A 17,707-nucleotide genomic window follows, 5' to 3' on the forward strand; every position below is an offset into this window, starting at 1 on the left:
ATAAAGGACCTTAGTGAGATAGTTGGCAAAATTTGAATGAGGTCTTTAGGTTAAATAATTGTAGTGTATCATTGTTAATTTCTTGATTGTGCTCATTGTTTTGTTGTTTTATAAGGGAACGTCTTTTTTTAAGGACACACACAGAAGTATTTAGGGGGAAAAGAGGGCATCTATAAGTCTGCAAGTATTTAAAAATGAATTTTAAAGAAGGAAAAAGTAGTCAGGGGAAGTGATGCAAAAGTCTGGATGTGGTTCATTCTTGGGCACTCGTGGTAGGCAATCCAATATCGTCAAAAGTTTTCAACTCTTACGTAGCATAATTTTTAGAAAATTCTCATGCCAGTATGTATAATTCTTCCACACATCTGTTTATTTTGGTTATACCAAAAATATATGCATTCAGGAAATGTGAACATACTTGCAGACTATGGTCTATGGGATCATATATTTGAAAATCTGTAATATTTATAAAGAGGCACATTATTTGACCTGAAATTTATCAGTTAAAGGACTTTTTGTGGTTATGTTATCTTTGTTTACATTTATATTAGAAAACCAAAAATTATGAAGCTGTTGTTTGTGTTTATTGCATTGCATGATATTGTTGGTTTGTTTTTTAGCCCACGTGAACTAGATTTTAAGTATGTAATGAAAGTATCAGCTTTGAAAAAAAGACTACCAGAAGCTGCCTTTAGAAAACAGAATTACTTGGAGCAAAAAGGTCTGTTCAAATGTAATGATACACTGCATGCCCTAGGCTTTGTTTCAGTTTCAGTTATTTCCCTCTCCCTCTCTCTCCCTCTCTCTCTCCCTCTGTCTCTCTCTCCCTCCGTCCCCCTCCCCCTCCCCCTCCCCCTCCCTCTCCCTCTCTCTCCTGGTTTCCCTTAAGTGATTCTTAAAAGAGTCTTTTGGGAAAGTTGTAGAGTTGCTTTGTGATTCATTTCCTTGGAAAGGTAGTTTCATCTAAGATGGCAAAGACTAGCTGTAGTATAGAATACTGAGGGAATTAGGTGAACAGGATGTGCTTAGTAATAGTTGGAAACTCATAACCCTTCCTTTCAAGGAGAACAGAATTTTTGTGGTTGTTTTTATTTATTTATGTACTTTTAAATGAAGCAGAAAATGTGAGAAGGAAGTTTCTCAGTCATTTAGATTAATTCATGGAACATTGATGTTTATATTATTTATATAGTATTTGTCTTGTTAATCTTATAGTACTGTCAGTATAAATGATAGTGTTGTTTTCAAATACTTTGTACAGTAACTTTTTATTAAGGAGTTTTATAACCAAGGACATTGAATGATAAATGTTTTTTGAATAGTATTCCTAGTACTTCTTTCATCTTTTTAACATATAAAATGAATAAATTGGTTATAGAAAAGCATAATACCATTTTAAAATAAGACATGTTCTGTTTCTCTGATTTTCTCCACAGTCTGTTGCCAAGATATGTGCTTCGATATGTATGAGGTGGAATTGTCAAACAAACAAGGGGAAAAAATAGATAAACTAACAGAATACATTAAAAATAAGCAATTGGTAAGAATCATCAATTTGAAATATAATTATTATTTTTTCCTTAAATTAAGAAATTGATACCTAATTATTATTGTCTGTGTCAAGGTTGAATTATTTAAGCTTTGCTGAAAGGATTTTCATCGTTTAATAATTATTGACACAATATTTATTGACTAGCATTTTCATCCCCTTTGTATCTTACTTTGTTGTCTCACTAGTCAGTTTATACTCCTGATTTTAAGAATAAGAGGACAGTTTTCCTCAAATCCTTTTTTGTTGTTGTTGTTTTTGTTTTATGATAGAAGAATTGAGTAGATCCTTAGTGTTTCTGCATTAATCAAAGGACCACTTGTGAGATACTTCTTTAAAAGTGATCTGTGTCTATCTGTAAGTTTATAAGGAAAAAAAAAGTTGCTGCTTTTACTGTTTCCATACTGTAGAATGTAAGACTCTACTGAGAAAAATATAAGGATACAAAGACTTATCTCTGTTACGTTACCCAGGGCTCCTCAATGTGAGGGTAGGAGTAGATGCTGACTTTATGGTGAGTGATTCCTAAACATCCCAAGGGAAATGATGTAAGTGTGGAACAGCGGCCACACAAGTCTGAGCCCTTTAGTGACATGATGACCCACTGTCCTCCATAGTAGATAGCGAGAAATCAATAAATTAAAATGGAACATGTATAGTATAAGTTGTGAAGGTAATCTGTTTTAGGAATAGTGTCAGTTAATATACTTTGAGTTGCATATAACAGAAACCCAAACTGGCTTAAACAGTAAAGGGATTTAATAGACTCACTTTCCAATTCTAGGTGATAAGGCAAATTCTAGTGCTGTTTGCTCAGGACTCTTTCTCTTTCAGCTTCGTTCTTCTCTGTGTGATAGTTTTGTCCTGAGGTTGCCAGTCAGGGCTACATGCTTCCTTTTTGCATCCAGAGAGTGAGAGAACCTCTCCTCCAAACCATTACTTCAGTTTCATTAGACCAGTTTATGTCATTTGTGTATCCCTCAACTAGTAACTGAAAAGGGAATGGACTACACTGATTAGCTCAGGCCTCACCTTCCAGAACTGGGTATGAGATCAGTCCCACCCAATCTGCAGTAGTGCTGCACAGCAGAGGAGAACCATCTCTGCAGTGCAGAGGTGGACTAGGTGACATTGGATGCTGAGTGGAATATCTGTTGAATATCTACTGTAGGATTGTAGGCTCTGTTTTTTGAAGTGACGTAGTCCATTTTATATTTGGAAATTAAAAGGGAAAAAGTCCAGATATTTTCAGAAAATGCATTAGTTAAGGGACGACTTGTGAGTACTTACAGTATTGAAAGTAGTGGAGACTTGGTGCAGAACTTTGCTTTGAAACCTGTTTATTAATAATTGATTATACGAGCCAGCCCTGATGGCTGGCCCAATGGTCAAAGTTTGGCACTCACTGCTTTGGCAGCCTGGGTTCACTTCCCAGTCACGGAACCACGCCACCCATCTGTCAGTTGCCACGCTGTGGCGGTGGCTCATGTAGAAGAGCTACAACAACTTACAACTAGGGTATACAACCATGTACTGGGGCTTTGGGGAGAAAGAAGAAAAAGAGGAAGATTGGCAACAGATGTTAGCTCAGGGCGAATCTTTCCTTGCAAAAAAAAAAAGTGAGAGAAGAATTAATTATAGAAATTACATATTACACAAGGTCTTTCCTCCTCAGTGCTCCATGCTTCTTTACTTGCCTCATCATATTATGAGTAATTTTATATATCAGTCTCTCTCCAACTAGACATTGAGTTCCTTGAGGGCAGGTATCATGTCTTAAGCATCTTTGACTCCTTAGTGCCTGGTGTATAGTGGAGGGGCAATAAATGTCCCTTGAATAAAGTTTATGTGGGTTTGTACCTAAGAACACTGAACTTCAAGAACAGTACAGAGCAAGGTGTCTTTTTAAAAGGGTGTTAAGGGCCGGCCCTGTGGCTTAGTGGTTAAGTGCGCACGCTCTGCTACTGGCGGCCCGGGTTCGGATCCCGGGCACGCACCGACGCACCGCTTCTCTTGCCATGCTGAGGCCGCGTCCCACATACAGCAACTAGAAGGATGTGCAGCTGTGACATACAACTATCTACTGGGGCTTTGGGGGGAAAATAAATAAATAAAATTATTTAAAAAAAAAAGGGTGTTAAGGACATGTATGACTATACTTTTCTTTGTGTAAATGGAAGAGACTAGAAGTACATATTTAAAAGATTCTATGATTTCTCCTCACAAAGGTTAAAATAGGAACTTTATGTAGCTCTTTCAGTACATGATTTGAGAGACTAAGATATACTACATATTTCTGTTTGCACAGTTTTTGGAAGATAGAAATGTATGGTTTTAAGTAGATATAGTTTTCATCTATATGACAAAACTAAAATACAGAACAGTATAGAGGCTAGTTATTGTCACTTTCACTTTCTACATCAATAGAAAGTGAGACAAGAATTATACCTGTTTGCAGTTTAATAGATACCGAAAGCTATATATACATATATATACGTATATATATATATATATACACGTATATATACGTATATATATATATATATATATACGTATATATATATATGTATATATGTGTGTATATATATATATATATATATAAAACTATTGGTATATTTATTCAGTAATTCTTTCTTGAGTGCTTGAAGAAAAAATACAAAATAGTCCCTGCCATCAAGGAACTTATAAAGCTGTGGAGGAGACAAAAATGTAAACTATAAATGTGTAGGGGCTATATAATAGAAACATATGAAGAGTCACAGTAGTGATTGTTCCTGTGAGTGAAGTATCAGCATCATAACTTAGTTCTAATATAATAATTAGAAAAGAAGACTTTTTTCATACTTGAATTGTTATTGAAAAATTTATTGATTTACCATATTTATAGGCTTATGACCTATCAATTTTTGAAATAGAATGTTTTGTCACTTTATTTTCTAAAATGTTATATTTTTTTTCAGTTTTATAACTGAAAAGAATGTTGGATTTTATCTTTGTTATGGGTATATAGGCTTTTGAAATGGTGAATAATAGAAAAGAAGAACTGTTATTTTTATGATTTAGAATGACGGCTTTTAGATAACTTCCCCTGCTCTCTGGGGACAAAATTCCCATAGTTACTGGAAACATTAAAATTTCAAAATTTTTTTTTCTTGAGCTCAAAGTTTCCCTGAAGGCTGTGGTAGAGGGGAAAAAAAAGAGGAAGAATTTATTTTCATCTGCATTTCTTATTGCCACGGACCTAATTATGTTATTTTCTATTATTTTCTGTCTCTTAGGCTGCTGTAGAAAGGATTCTTTTATTGGATGATGTCTTTCAGTCTTTCTGGTTCCAGGATTCTGTGATGTTTCATGTAAACATGAGCTTAAGATGCTAATCATAGGTCTGATCCACCTTTAATGTGTAGAGACTAAATGGTAACAGATTGGCTCCTTAGGCAGCGGTATGAAATGTCAAGCATCTCAATGAAAACATGAAATAAGTCTTTTCTGATTGATTTGTTATGTAGTTGAACACATATACTAAAACTAATCCTGGAGGTTCTAGTTAGTATATGTAGCCCTAACAAGGCCAAGATTATTTGAGCACTAAGGAACTTGCAGTTTCTGATACTGGAGGACAAAATTCTTCTTATTCCCATGAACACTAACGTTTCAAGAGTTTTGGGGGGTTTTTTTGGTTTTTTTACTTTTCGTGAGCTCAAAATCCACTGTAGAATGTGATAGAGGGAGAAGGAGAGAGGAACTGAATCTTCTTTCTTTTTTTTTCTTATTTTTAAGGCAATCATCAAATGCTTAGAAGAGCGGGGGTTTTTCATTTTACTTACATCATCAGCCTTAATATCAGAAACAAGTAAGGACAACTTTTTTGAAGAAATATTTTTCAGTGTGTTTACTTTTGTTTTATAAGATCAACAACCTAACTTTTCTCTGATTCTCACTCATTCTGTGTAGATTTTGGAGATGAGCGAATGGGGCTACATGGGTTACATTTGTTCCATTCATCCCCGTCTACAGGTAAGGGCACAGTGGCTTGCAGTTCACTGAATCTGTTGGCCCTGTTTCAGTCCTCATCTTACTTAACTGTTTTCTTCTCTTAACTCTCTTCCTTTAACCTCCCTGGTTGGTCTTTCTTTATCTCCTTTGCAGGCTTATCATTTCTTCTCAGTTTCACACCCTCATATCTACCTGTCTGTTGACATTTCCACTTAGATGTCCCTCAAATTCAGCATGTCTCAAACTGAATTCATTTGTTTTTGAACAAGAGCAAGGAGATACTTTTATCATAGTCTGCCTAGTAAATGTGACTCAAGGCCTTCACAGATGCAGTTCCCTCTCTCTGGACTCCTTGTCTCCTTTCCCTTTATCGGGTGATGTTGACCCCCATAGGACCAAGAATTGGCTCTTAGAGGCAAAAAAATATTACTCATATAGTATATAAATAGATATACAGTATATCTCTGGTTTAAAATTTCAAAGAACAATTAGGAAATGAAGTCTAAAAGGCCTCTGGGGGTGGGGGGAGATAATGAATAAAATCAGAGGAGAAGCCCTGCTTTAGCCTGTGACTCTTGTCTGTCGGGTGTCAGTTTAAATACCACTTTATTGATTCCTGTCACCACTCTTCCCTCAATGAAGAGCCCTAGGCTTATCATCAATGTAACTTAAATATTTATTTGTATAATTATTTAATGCCTGCCCTTCTTTTTTTTTTTTTTTTTTTTTGTGAGGAAGATCAGCCCTGAGCTAACATCCGTGCTAATCCTCCTCTTTTTGCTGAGGAAGACCGGCTCTGAGCTAACATCTATTGCCAATCCTCCTCCTTTTTTTTTTTTCCCCCAAAGCCCCCCAGTAGATAGTTGTACGTCATAGTTGCATAGCCTTCCAGTTGCTGTATGTGGGACACGGCCTCAGCATGGCCGGAGAAGCAGTGCATCGGTGTGCGCCCGGGATCCGAACCCGGGCCGCCAGTAGCAGAGCGCGCGCACTTAACCGCCAAACCACAGGGCCGGCCCAATGCCTGCCCTTCTTAAATTCTGCTATATCCTTACTGCCTAACAATGCCAGGCACCTGAAAAATAATAAATGTTTGCTGAATGTATAAATAAATGGAAGTAAATGAGTCACTTCTTTTTGTCATATGAGGAAATTTTCCTCATTGTTTTATAGTTATACTTTGTGTGTTTAAACATAAAATTGTGTGTAGCATTTATAAAGTTACAACCAATACTAAAGGGTTTTTAAAGTTGATTTTTTAAAATTGTGTTCAGTTACTCAAAGTGGAGAATGGCATTTTCTTAGGCATCACTTCTTTGTACTAAGCAAAACATTACCAGTTATAGCAACGTAATGGCAGGAGCTGTTCACACTTTTCAAGCTTTTCCTATGTCAGGTATTGTGCTAGGTGTAATTGATTTCGCAGCCCTTAAAATAGGCGTTCTTATTATGACCATTTCAAAGATGAGGAAACTGAGACTTAAACTTGCCCAAGGTCAAACAACTGACTCTCAAGCTGGCTTCCAACTCCATCCCATACTGCCTCCCTCTTCTGTGAGAGCTCTGACTATTCTTATTTTAAATGTAAACTGCCGCATAAATAAGAAACATCAGTACCTGTACCCTTCAGTGTTGAACAGCCCAGGATTGCTGTGGGAATAAACACTGCAGTGCTGTGTCTCGGTGCTCATGGCCTCCTCTGGCTCGTTAGGCAGTTTCTATTGATGGCAGTTTGGAGGTTCAGAGCCAGGGTTGTTTGTTTTAAATTAAGTGATACTTTGCTTAGCAGACTTAAAAAGTTCTTTTTCATGGATTTTATAATAGTCTGTTACAATCATTCTGGATTCTGTCTTCCCAAATTCTTGAAATAATTGATTTGTCTAGAAAAATACTACTTCATTGTGAACTGTTAGAAGTACATAAGAACTTTTTTGTTCTATTTTTCCTTCACTTGTTACTTTTTAAATGATGAAATAAAAAGAAAGGAATTTTTATTTGAATGTCTAGGCACATTTTCCTATTTATTTATATTTGCCATCCTTTTCCTTTTCCTAATACCTGCTCAAGTACAAATGTATTCAGTACATTTTAACTAACTTGGTGTTGCTTAATTTTAGTAGTACATTTAGTAGTACAAATTACTTAAATTTAGTAGTACAAATTAACTAACTTGGTGTTACTTAATTTTACAATTACTTTTTCTTTAAAAAGAAGCATATAGGGCTGGCCCCGTGGCTTAGCGGTTAAGTGCGAGCACTCCGCTGCTGGCGGCCCGGGTTCGGATCCCAGGTGCGCACCAACGCACCGCTTCTCCAGCCACGCTGAGGCCGTGTTCCACATACAGCAACTAGAAGGAAGTGCAGCTATGACGTACAACTATCTACTGGGGCTTTGGGGGAAAAAAATAAATAAATAAAAATAATAATAATATTTAAAGAAGCGTATCTACTTCAGTTTAGTAGACACCAGAAGTCTATGTCATCTCTGGATTTTTATTAGTGATGACTTAAATTTCTAGGATTTTATTACCCACTTCTCAGAAACCTTTCTCTTTTTTCCCCTTTTAGTGTTTTCCTTTAGGTTATTGATTTGCTGAAAAATTAGCATTGCAGTTAAAGAGTGAGCCGGGGAAAGGAAGTGAAATGCAGACTGTCAGTGTAGTTACTTAAATTTAAAAAAATTTTTATTCCGTTTGATAGAGAAACCAAGACACCAATAGTTATTAACCATGAGATTTGGGGGTTACTTAAGGGTTTTACTTTTTTCAGTTCAGTTGGTTTGCATTGTAGCTTCTTAGAAGAATTTGAAGTAAGTTATATAAGGTATAGATAAAATAAGATATTTTTTAAAAGCAGAAGGTGAGAATTAAAAAGTAGAAAAGCAAATCTGCCAAAGCCGGTGCCATTGCTCTGACAGTGCATTGAGGTCACGCTGGGCTCCTGGTCAGATGAGATGGAGCTGGAGGCAGATCTGCCTTCTTCATTGTAACCGAGTGGTTGCATCTGAATGATTCTTTTTTGGTTCTGTGCGTGTGTGATTTCATATATATGGAGATATGTATATATTCATTAAATATACCCATAAGTCTTCTATTAATTGTCATTTAGATTACCATTTGAAACACTATATCATAGTTAACCATCGTATAATTTTATAATCTAAAGCATGTTTTTCCTGCTTGTTTTTGTAAAAAAAAAAAAAAATCTAAACAAAGAAAAAAACACACAACTTGAGGTTTTTAATGTATGTATATGTATTTCAGGGCTGAAAGACTTGAAAGTTGAAGATGATGTCTCATTGAAGGTGATACCTATTTTACCTGCCCTTAATTGTGCCCTGCTAGAGGCAAAGAAATCGTTTACTGAAGAAGGAATCTGTCCAAACACATTAGTAAAGCATAATTTCCAAGAACTGTACAAGGTGGACAAAAGTCCTTCATTGGCTGCTTCTCAGGAGGGAATTAAAGATACTGCATTCTTCGGCAAATTGTCCAATGGTTTTGACTTGGTTCCTCCAGCTGAAAAGTGCCCTTTACAATCTTTAACTCAGTTGAAGTCTTATTTTTCAGATCCTAGTGGGTACATTTTGGAAGTATCGACTGCGTTAGATTTATTGGCAGAGCGTCCTCAATCTCCTTATATTTCAGATGGAATTTGTGATGCTGGATTTTCTTTAGTTATGACTCCAGATCCTGAATTTCTTGACTCAGAGGCAGAAGTAAGAAAAGAAGCTGAAACAGAGAGGAATTCTGAAGAAATGTTTAAAGCAAGGCAGAGAGCTGTGGTTCCTTTAAGTCCAGCATCCAATCTGAGAGTTCGGCCTAAGAGAAAGGCAAGCATGCCGCCCGGGGTACAGAGTAAAAGGGTGAACTTGTGCCGTCCCTTCCCCAAAAGAACTCCTGCTGGAGCAAACAAGTGTTCAGACTCTCCAGCCACTCTCAAATTAGTTAAAGGACAGTTTCCTCAGAAAAGAAAACGAGGTAAGCACGAATTATGTGGATTATTAAATGAGAAGTTAGTAATAACTGTTATCTTTTAACACTATTCCTGTCTGATCATTGTGAACTGCAGCTTGACAGTATCAGTGAGGAGTTTATTAGAAATGCCAGCATTTCTCCCCAGGTGATTTGTCTACATGCTAAAGTTTGAGAAGCACTGATCTAGATAACAGATGAAAATCAAGAAGTAGGAAAAACTGTAAGATATCTCAAAAGCCCACCCACCAAAAGCTTATATTTCACTTGTAAAACTGCTCAAACTGTCATTCAGTTATTTACGTACCATTCCAAGAAATATGGTTATCCAGTTTCTGAGCTATCCTCGGACAGGTAAGAGTGGCAGAGGAGGATCTGCTAAAATCAGACACACCGATGGCAGTAAAAAGTGATGACGGATAGCCTGAACATAGAGGGAAAAAAACGTCTGGAACCTCCAAAACTAAAGCAGTCTGTGGCAGAATTTCTAATCCTTTTTGTGTATCAGAATTTTAAAAACGGTCACCTGGATCCTACCACAGACCTAGTGAAACTGCATGTCCAGTGGCCTGGTGACATATATATTGAAACAATTTACAGGCGGTTTTGTTGCCCCCTGAAAATTGAGTGAGAATCAGAGTCTACAGCCATTTAGTGTATAGTCAAATGCACTTTAGTGAACACAGCACAACAAACAACATGATTTTGGCTTAGAGTCATTTCAGATTATATGTAGTGTATTTTGTTTAAAAGTAGGGAACTATAAGCTATATGACCCCTTAGAGAAGAGCTCAGCAAACTGTGGTCACAGGGCCCCACAAGCATTTACCTGTTGTCTCTGGCTACCTCACACTACGCTGGCAAAGGTGAGCAGCTGTGACTGAGACCGTGTGGCCTTCAAAACTGAAAATATGCACTGCCTGGCCCTTCCCAGAAAAGGTTTACCAACCCTGTCTATAGTACTTTGAATTTAGAAATTTGGTTGCCTAAAGAGGAAACATCGAGGATATGTGGATGCCCAGGATTCTAGATAATTAAGGTTTTTTTATCCTATGGTTTAACAAATAGTTATTTCTGGCCTATTACAGTTTGAGAAATGGGTGTGTGTGTGTGTGTGTGTATTTAGGAGGATGGTGGAAAGTATGGCAGTATAAAGCAGTGAATCAGACTGTGCAACTACCTACAAATAAATTCCAGGCCAACCTATAGGAAATCTGCTCTATATGAACCCATTTACTTCAAGATATTAAATAAATTATCTGTGATTCAACATATATGTTGTCACTGTTTCTCAAGTTTTTTTAATTTCATCCACTATAAGAAATGGGTTTTATATTGTAGTCCAGTATACACAAATTCATGCATGACTGAAACAAAAATTTCAAAAAACATTTACCCTAACTTGTGTAATACAATCTGATATTTTCTATTCTATTCTTTTTTATTTAAGAAAGACTTCTGTTTGCAGCGCATTAAATTTATTTTACAATCCACCAGTGGATTATTGCATGCAGTTTGAGAAACATGGTATTGAGTGATGCAGATTCGCTGAACAGTCCCTGCAGGATTGCCTTGGTTCATGTCTGTTTTCCTCCCAGGACCTGGGTCACGAGAGATTTTCCCTTCCTGCCTGTGCAGGTCTTAGAAACTTCCCCTAGGTCTTGGTCATCTCATCTTATTTTCTTTCTTGTTTTTTTCCCCAAAATCTACTCTAAGAAGAGAAATCATCTTATTTTCTTTCTCTTCCTAATTTAGTCTTAACTGTTTTTATGCTTGATTTGTATTTTGAGTTTCTTTTTGCTAAAAATTTTAGAAAACGTAACTGGAGTGGAATGAGAAGTCTTATTCTTAAAAATAAACAATATGCTGCTTTATTAACTGTAATAATTTACTAGGGAGGAAAATAATTAGATGCAGGGAAGTGTACAGTATGAAGAGAGATTCTAGAAACTTATTTTTAAAACCACTCCTTTCTCTGACCCCCAAAAGAATGAAATGAAATTGATCTCTTTTCTGCATTTCACTAACAGTCATCATAATTTCTTTAACTGTTTAGTATCATGTTTCCTGTTCTCAATTAGAAATAGTGTTTTTCTGTATAATGTAATTTTAAAATATTTGCCAACGTTCATATGTATGATTATATGCCATCTTGGGGGCTAAATTTTTTGGTGGGAACAATTGAAATTACGAAAAGTCAGTGGGAAAAAAAAGTTTTCAAAGGGAATATTTATTAACTTTTTTTAACTCTTAAAAGCTGGAAACACTTTGTATTGTCTTATATAAGCAGGTAGTCACTAGTTTTTTTCTCCTTGCATGCCTCCATTGTTAGCTATTTCCTTCCTTCCATGTGAGAAGCAAAGCTGAGCATTTTGTGAGAGAGATGCCTAATTATAATAGATTTGTAGGAAATTAAATCAGATGAAGACTTTCTTCTGTCTTAGAAGATGATGTTTCACGTGGTATTAAGACTTTGATATTTAGGAGTATTAAAGTGGAATATATCAGATGGCTCTTTATGAATATACAATCTCTTTTTTATAGGGTGACTATAGTTTTGGGGGTTTTTTGAGGAAAATTAGCCCTGAGCTAATATCTGTTGCCCATCCTCCTCTTTTTTGCTGAGGAAGATTGGCCCTAGGCTAACATCCGTGCCCATCTTCCTCTACTTTTTTATATGGGATACTGCCACAGCATGGTTTGATAAGCAGTGTGCATGTCCGCTCCCGGGATCCGAACCCACGAACCCCAGGCCACCGAAGCTGAGCATGCGAACTTAACTGCTATGCCACCAGGCTGGCCCCATCATGACTATAGTTTTAACCAGATCCCCCTTATGGGAGCTGTGTTGCTTTTGGGTAAATTGAATTATCCATGTCCTAGTGCCATGAACTAGCATATTCATTCTTACCTGCCATATCAGTCTAGAAAGATTATGAAGATATTTTTTTTAATTAAGTCATGCCTTGTTTTTATAAAGTTATTACTCATATTTTTCTTCTTCATCTGATAGGGGTATAGACCAACACTTAGCAAGTTCATATTTTTATATTTATACGAGAACTTTTAACTCTTGCTTTATTAAAAAAAAATCTCATAATGAAATACCCAAAATTGTATATTTTATTCCCCATTACTAAAGTTACCCCCAAGAAACAAAAGAAGTAAAAGGAAAAGCTATGCTGATAAATCTCTGAGCCGCCTACCCCCCCTTAAAAAACGGTGTCTTTTCTACATAAGGTGCTGAAGTGCTGGCTGCACAGTTTGTACAGACAACCAAATTGGATAGGAAAAACCAAGACGCTCCTATTTCTAAAGATGTTCCAGTGGCAACGAATGCTAAAAGGGCAAAGAAGCCAGAGAAATCTCCAGTCAAAACTGTTTCAAGGGCTAAGCCACCTGTGAAGAAATCTCCACAAAAACAGAGGGTAAATATAGTAAAAGGCAATCAGAATCCCAGAATCAGAAAGCAGCCACAACCTGGTAAGAAATAATCTTCCTGTAAATTTAAACACCACAGTACAGACTATTGCAAGATAGTGTATTGAAATAATATAAGAACAGTTGAAATCTGTCAGCAATTCTTGCTATATTCTTTAGTTCAGACACTAACAGGACTAAAGTAACTTGCTTTCTATTATAAATAAATTAGAGAAGTGCAAAGATTCATGCCTTCACAAAATAGACCCTAATTTTTAGTTTGCATAAAGCCTGAACATGAACTGTCTATAAGAGTTAAAGTGTAAATGGCCTTTTTCATGACTAAATGCACAAGCAAGTAGAATCTGATGGTATTTTTCTGGACCATAATCACTTATAAACTTACAACCTTCTACTTTTTATATGTCCAAAGGGAATTGTAAAGAGATTGTTCGAAACAGTCAGTAATCCAGAATCCTGTATTTGGTTTTAAAAGGCAGTAAATTAATTTTAAAAGCAGTTTTACTTTTCTACTTTTGCTTAAATGAATAATAAAGTTTAGTTATAAGAACAGACAGCTGACTGTTCTGGTTCTGTATTTCCAACTGTTAGACATACCCTCTTTACTTGAAAGTTCTGTTGTCGCCACAGACTTCACCTCTGAAGCTGAACACACACCAGCTCTCCTGCCAGGTCCACGTCCCTTCTTAACTTTCCCTTCCTGTGTATAGTGCAGTTCTTCCAATCGGCAAAATCTGTCAGTTTTACTTTCTCTTTGATATTGAGTTCTGTCGTTTTCTGTGTGTGCTGGTTTTTTGTTTGTTTGTTTTAACAAAGACTTCATTTCCTCATACCTTTATATTTCTATGAGTTTTCTGTCTAATCTCCCTCATCTATTTGTAGAGTTTAAAATAATCTCATATTTAGTGGAAATTCAGAGAAAGAAACTATTGTTTTGTTGGGGTGATGGTCTTATGAGTGAGCTTGTTTTTTTCTTTTGTAAGTTTCTTTAATGTGGTTTGATGATTGAAGATTTTTAAAGGCTCATCATGTCATTCTAAAACCCATAGTGTTGCAATTTTGGCATCCATACCAAGTGTAAACTCTTCTGTGTCTCAAGGCAGTTCATAATGTGGTCTTACCCCATGTGTCCATATTTCTCTCCTGCTGTTTCCTAACATGTACCTTCCCTGCCAGGCACTCAGTGCCTCCCACAAGCATAACATCTGTTTTTATTCTTGTGTAATTCCCTCTCTCAATCCAGATTCTGCTCAGCTAAGTTCTACTTCCACAGTAAGGCATTTCCTGATGCTCTGATCTGCACTGATCTCTCTTTTCTTTCATTTCCTTTTGGGTTTCTGAGAACATTATGGAATTAAATTCACACTATTTTCTAATCATTTGATGTGTCTTGGTCCTGTCTTTCCAATTAGTTTGTAAATATATATCATTCCTTGTATTCTTAGCCATGTCATTTGAATTCTTTGTACCAAATTGGCTCTCAGATATTTGTAGACTAATTTATTAATGGGAGGAAGTATGCATTGGGTATTGGCAGAAAAGTGAGTCTAGAAAATGAAAAGTTTTTAAAATGTGTATTCAAAATAGGCTGATTTGTATTGCTAATGTCTGTATATATTGTGCAGCCACATTCCAAGTTAAAAATTTTAAGATTACTACCTTTTAAATAATCTTTTAATTTTTCTTTTATTTATTAATCACCTATACTAATCTGTTTCATTTCTTATACTTGAAATATCCGAGTTTAAGAAGGCTCAATCATTTTATTATTGAAACTAATGATTTTCTGTCTTTTTAAAAGTTTTTGTTTGTTTTGTTTTATTTTTGCTGAGGTAGATTTGCCCTGAGCTAACATCCATTGCCAATCCTCCTCTTTTTGCTTGAGGAAGACTCCTCCTGAGCTAACATCTGTGCCGGTCTTCCTCTATTTTGTATGTGGGTCGCTGCCACAGCATGGCTGCTGATGAGTGGTGTAGGTCCACACCTGGGAACCGAACCCAGGCCACTGAAGTGGGGTGCGCTGAACTTAACCACCAGACCATGGGGCCAGCCCCTAAAAGTTTTCAATATAGTTTTTATTTACCGAACTTTATATTTTTTATATAATTCATTTGGCATTGTCTTATCTGTATTCTTAAAAGAGATAAGACTATCAGTATTGTATTTTTAATTGATTGAGAACCTCTAACAAGTCAGTAATTAAATGATTTACCTGAGACTACACATATTTATTAAACTGAATCCTTTTTCTTGACTTCATTACAGTCTTCTTTATATTAGACCTTACTCATAAGTGATATTCTGTGTAAGAGCCATAATATTAACAAAGATAGAATGAAATTAGTATCAATAAACACATCAGATCAAAAAATGAATTTCACATTTCCAGTACACCTGTGGGGCTAATGAGACGATTCTCTGCTTTGGGTCACTTTCTTCCACCTAACCCTCTTGGGTTTTGCTATTTTAAAAATTGGACAGTGGTTGATTAATTTTACCCTCCTCACCATACCCACACACCCTTCTCTTTCTATTTGATGACCTCATGGGAAACAGGAACACAGTGACTTTTCTGTCCATCCATTCACCTGGTACAGGGAATCATTGCCTCGTATTGTTGCGAACTTGTCCCTCATGGTAACTGCATTTAAGAAGGCTGCATTAATGTCCTGAGAAAGCAAGTAAATCAGTAAATGTCAGTTTTCTGATTAAAGGTAAATGGGTAGACTTGAATGTCTGCAGAAAGGAGAATTATCAGTAGACAAAGAGATTTGCTATTTTGCAGATAGAGAAGAGATGTTTTCAGTGCAGAAATTGAAGTTTTAAAGAGTGATGAAATTAATTGGCAATTCTGAATACTCTTAGAACTTTTCTAATTTTTTATTCATATCATTATTATAATTAAACATCTATATGGTTAAAATCATCTCTATTTTGAACTTAGGTGATTTCTCTAATAAATCAATTGTTAAGGGATATGATTTCTAAGGAAGTAGGTTAACACTATAATTAATATACACTTCAAACTTAGAAATTCTTGTATTCTCACTAGCTTGTAAGCTCTCTAAGGGCAGGATTCTTGTTATCTTTTTTTGTTTTTTTCTCTTTATATATTCCTTTAGCTGAGCAGTATGCCTTGTGTGTAGTTCAGTACATGCATTTTTGAAGAGTGATTTCTTTTTAAATTAATATGCACAGTCCTTAAGACTTGTTCCTCTGGTAAATACATTAGAATAGGTCTGAGAGGTGGAAGAGACCTCAATCTGAGAGTAAAATTTTAATATACAATCTATACAACATATCAAAAGGTTTTTCTTGAATATATTGACTTAACCATTGAGTTTTACTAAGCCGTAGTAATAGAGCAAAGGATTAATTTGATGGAAATCAAATGTTATATGTCTTTTTTTCTTTTATACTGAAGCCAGAGGAGAAACTGCTTCACAGCTTCAATCAGAAATTTCATCAGATGGTCGTGAAAATGTTATTAGCATAAATACAGCTCAACCAGAAAATATCACAGTGGCTCAGAAAGGTTTACCTGAGAACTCCATTGTCAACTGTGACTCCCAGGCCCTAAATATGTTAGCTGATCTAGCATTAAGTGCTGCTACCTCTACCCCACCATCATCTGAGCCCAGAAACCTTCCCTGCTCCCCTGAAGTGCCAGAAAACAATGTTTTGCTTTCTAAAGAACCTTCTTTGTGCGGTACATCTGACCATGAATATCACAGAGGAGTTAAAAATCAAAAGGGTGGACCATTACCTAAGCCCTCCTCTGATAAGAAGAGTAATCCGACATCAGACCCCACTGTTAGCCACGAGGAAGAACGCTTGGTTCCTGGTAGTCAGGCCCCTTTGGAAGGCCAGTTGGCACCTCCTGAGGAGATACTAGAAACTTCCGATTCAAGCCAAAGCTCTTTTGTTGCTGTGGAACATTCCTATGCCCTGTTCCTTGCAGAACATTCAAAGAAGCATCTACAGCAGAGAGGGGTACCAGGCCCTGCCTTTGCCAAGAACGGCACAAAAGGCCCTGAAGCAGGAACCCCAGTGGGAAAAGTAATGCCGTTTCGGCATCAGCAGAGCACCTCCCCTCTGCAGAAGCTTTCTGAGGACTCATTACTCAAGCGCAAGAGCAAATTGCTGTCCTCCAGCCTGAAAGATTTTTACTGCTCTCATACTGTGTTCAGCTGTGATGGCTCCTTTAAGGTCACTTTCAAATGTGACACAGAATATGTATTCAGCTTAGACAGCAAATATACCAACAACCCACTGGAGAAAACCGTAATAAGAGCATTACATGGGTAAGTAGGAGTGACACGATGAAAATGAATGTAACTTTTCTGTTGAGATAAGTGAGAAAGGATACTTGTGCCAAACCTTGGGGAAGGAGAAAGAAGTGTGTAAATCCAGTAACTTGGTAATAATATCAAGCAGTTGTGTTGACTGACAGTTAAGAATATGAGGCTGATTTTGCCACTGTCCACATGGAGAACTTTTGCCAGATAACTTTAGCCTTGTGAATGGCTTTCCATTTTGCAACGCTTCTTCATAAACCTTTGTTCTCTTTGAATTATAATATTTAAATGAGATCTTAATGTAAAATAGCGAGATATAGAAATAATGCCTTACAGAATGAATTCCAGAAGAAACATTTAAAAAATTACTTTTAGCTTGTTAAGTTGGTCAGATTGCTGAGTGAACAGTTTTACATGGGGTTCTTCTATAAATCTTCCTTAAGAAGAGGT

The 17,707-nt window shown here is 36.4% G+C and overlaps 1 protein-coding gene across 4 annotated transcripts in view; it reads left to right on the forward strand.

The window, feature by feature from the left end:
- TASOR2 (transcription activation suppressor family member 2) overlaps positions 1 to 17,707 on the forward strand; it is an 81,412-nt gene that overhangs the window by 44,554 nt on the left and 19,151 nt on the right. For all 4 annotated transcript variants that reach the window (XM_058532362.1, XM_058532364.1, XM_058532363.1 and 1 more), the window contains 7 exons: positions 621 to 721; positions 1,437 to 1,540; positions 5,330 to 5,402; positions 5,504 to 5,566; positions 8,808 to 9,524; positions 12,759 to 13,001; positions 16,384 to 17,263. In XM_058532362.1, coding sequence (XP_058388345.1) covers positions 621 to 721; positions 1,437 to 1,540; positions 5,330 to 5,402; positions 5,504 to 5,566; positions 8,808 to 9,524; positions 12,759 to 13,001; positions 16,384 to 17,263 — 2,181 coding nt within the window. The remainder of the gene's footprint in view (positions 1 to 620; positions 722 to 1,436; positions 1,541 to 5,329; positions 5,403 to 5,503; positions 5,567 to 8,807; positions 9,525 to 12,758; positions 13,002 to 16,383; positions 17,264 to 17,707) is intronic.

Source organism: Diceros bicornis, chromosome 36 (assembly GCF_020826845.1).
Source record: "Diceros bicornis minor isolate mBicDic1 chromosome 36, mDicBic1.mat.cur, whole genome shotgun sequence".
NCBI classification, from domain to species: domain Eukaryota; kingdom Metazoa; phylum Chordata; class Mammalia; order Perissodactyla; family Rhinocerotidae; genus Diceros; species Diceros bicornis.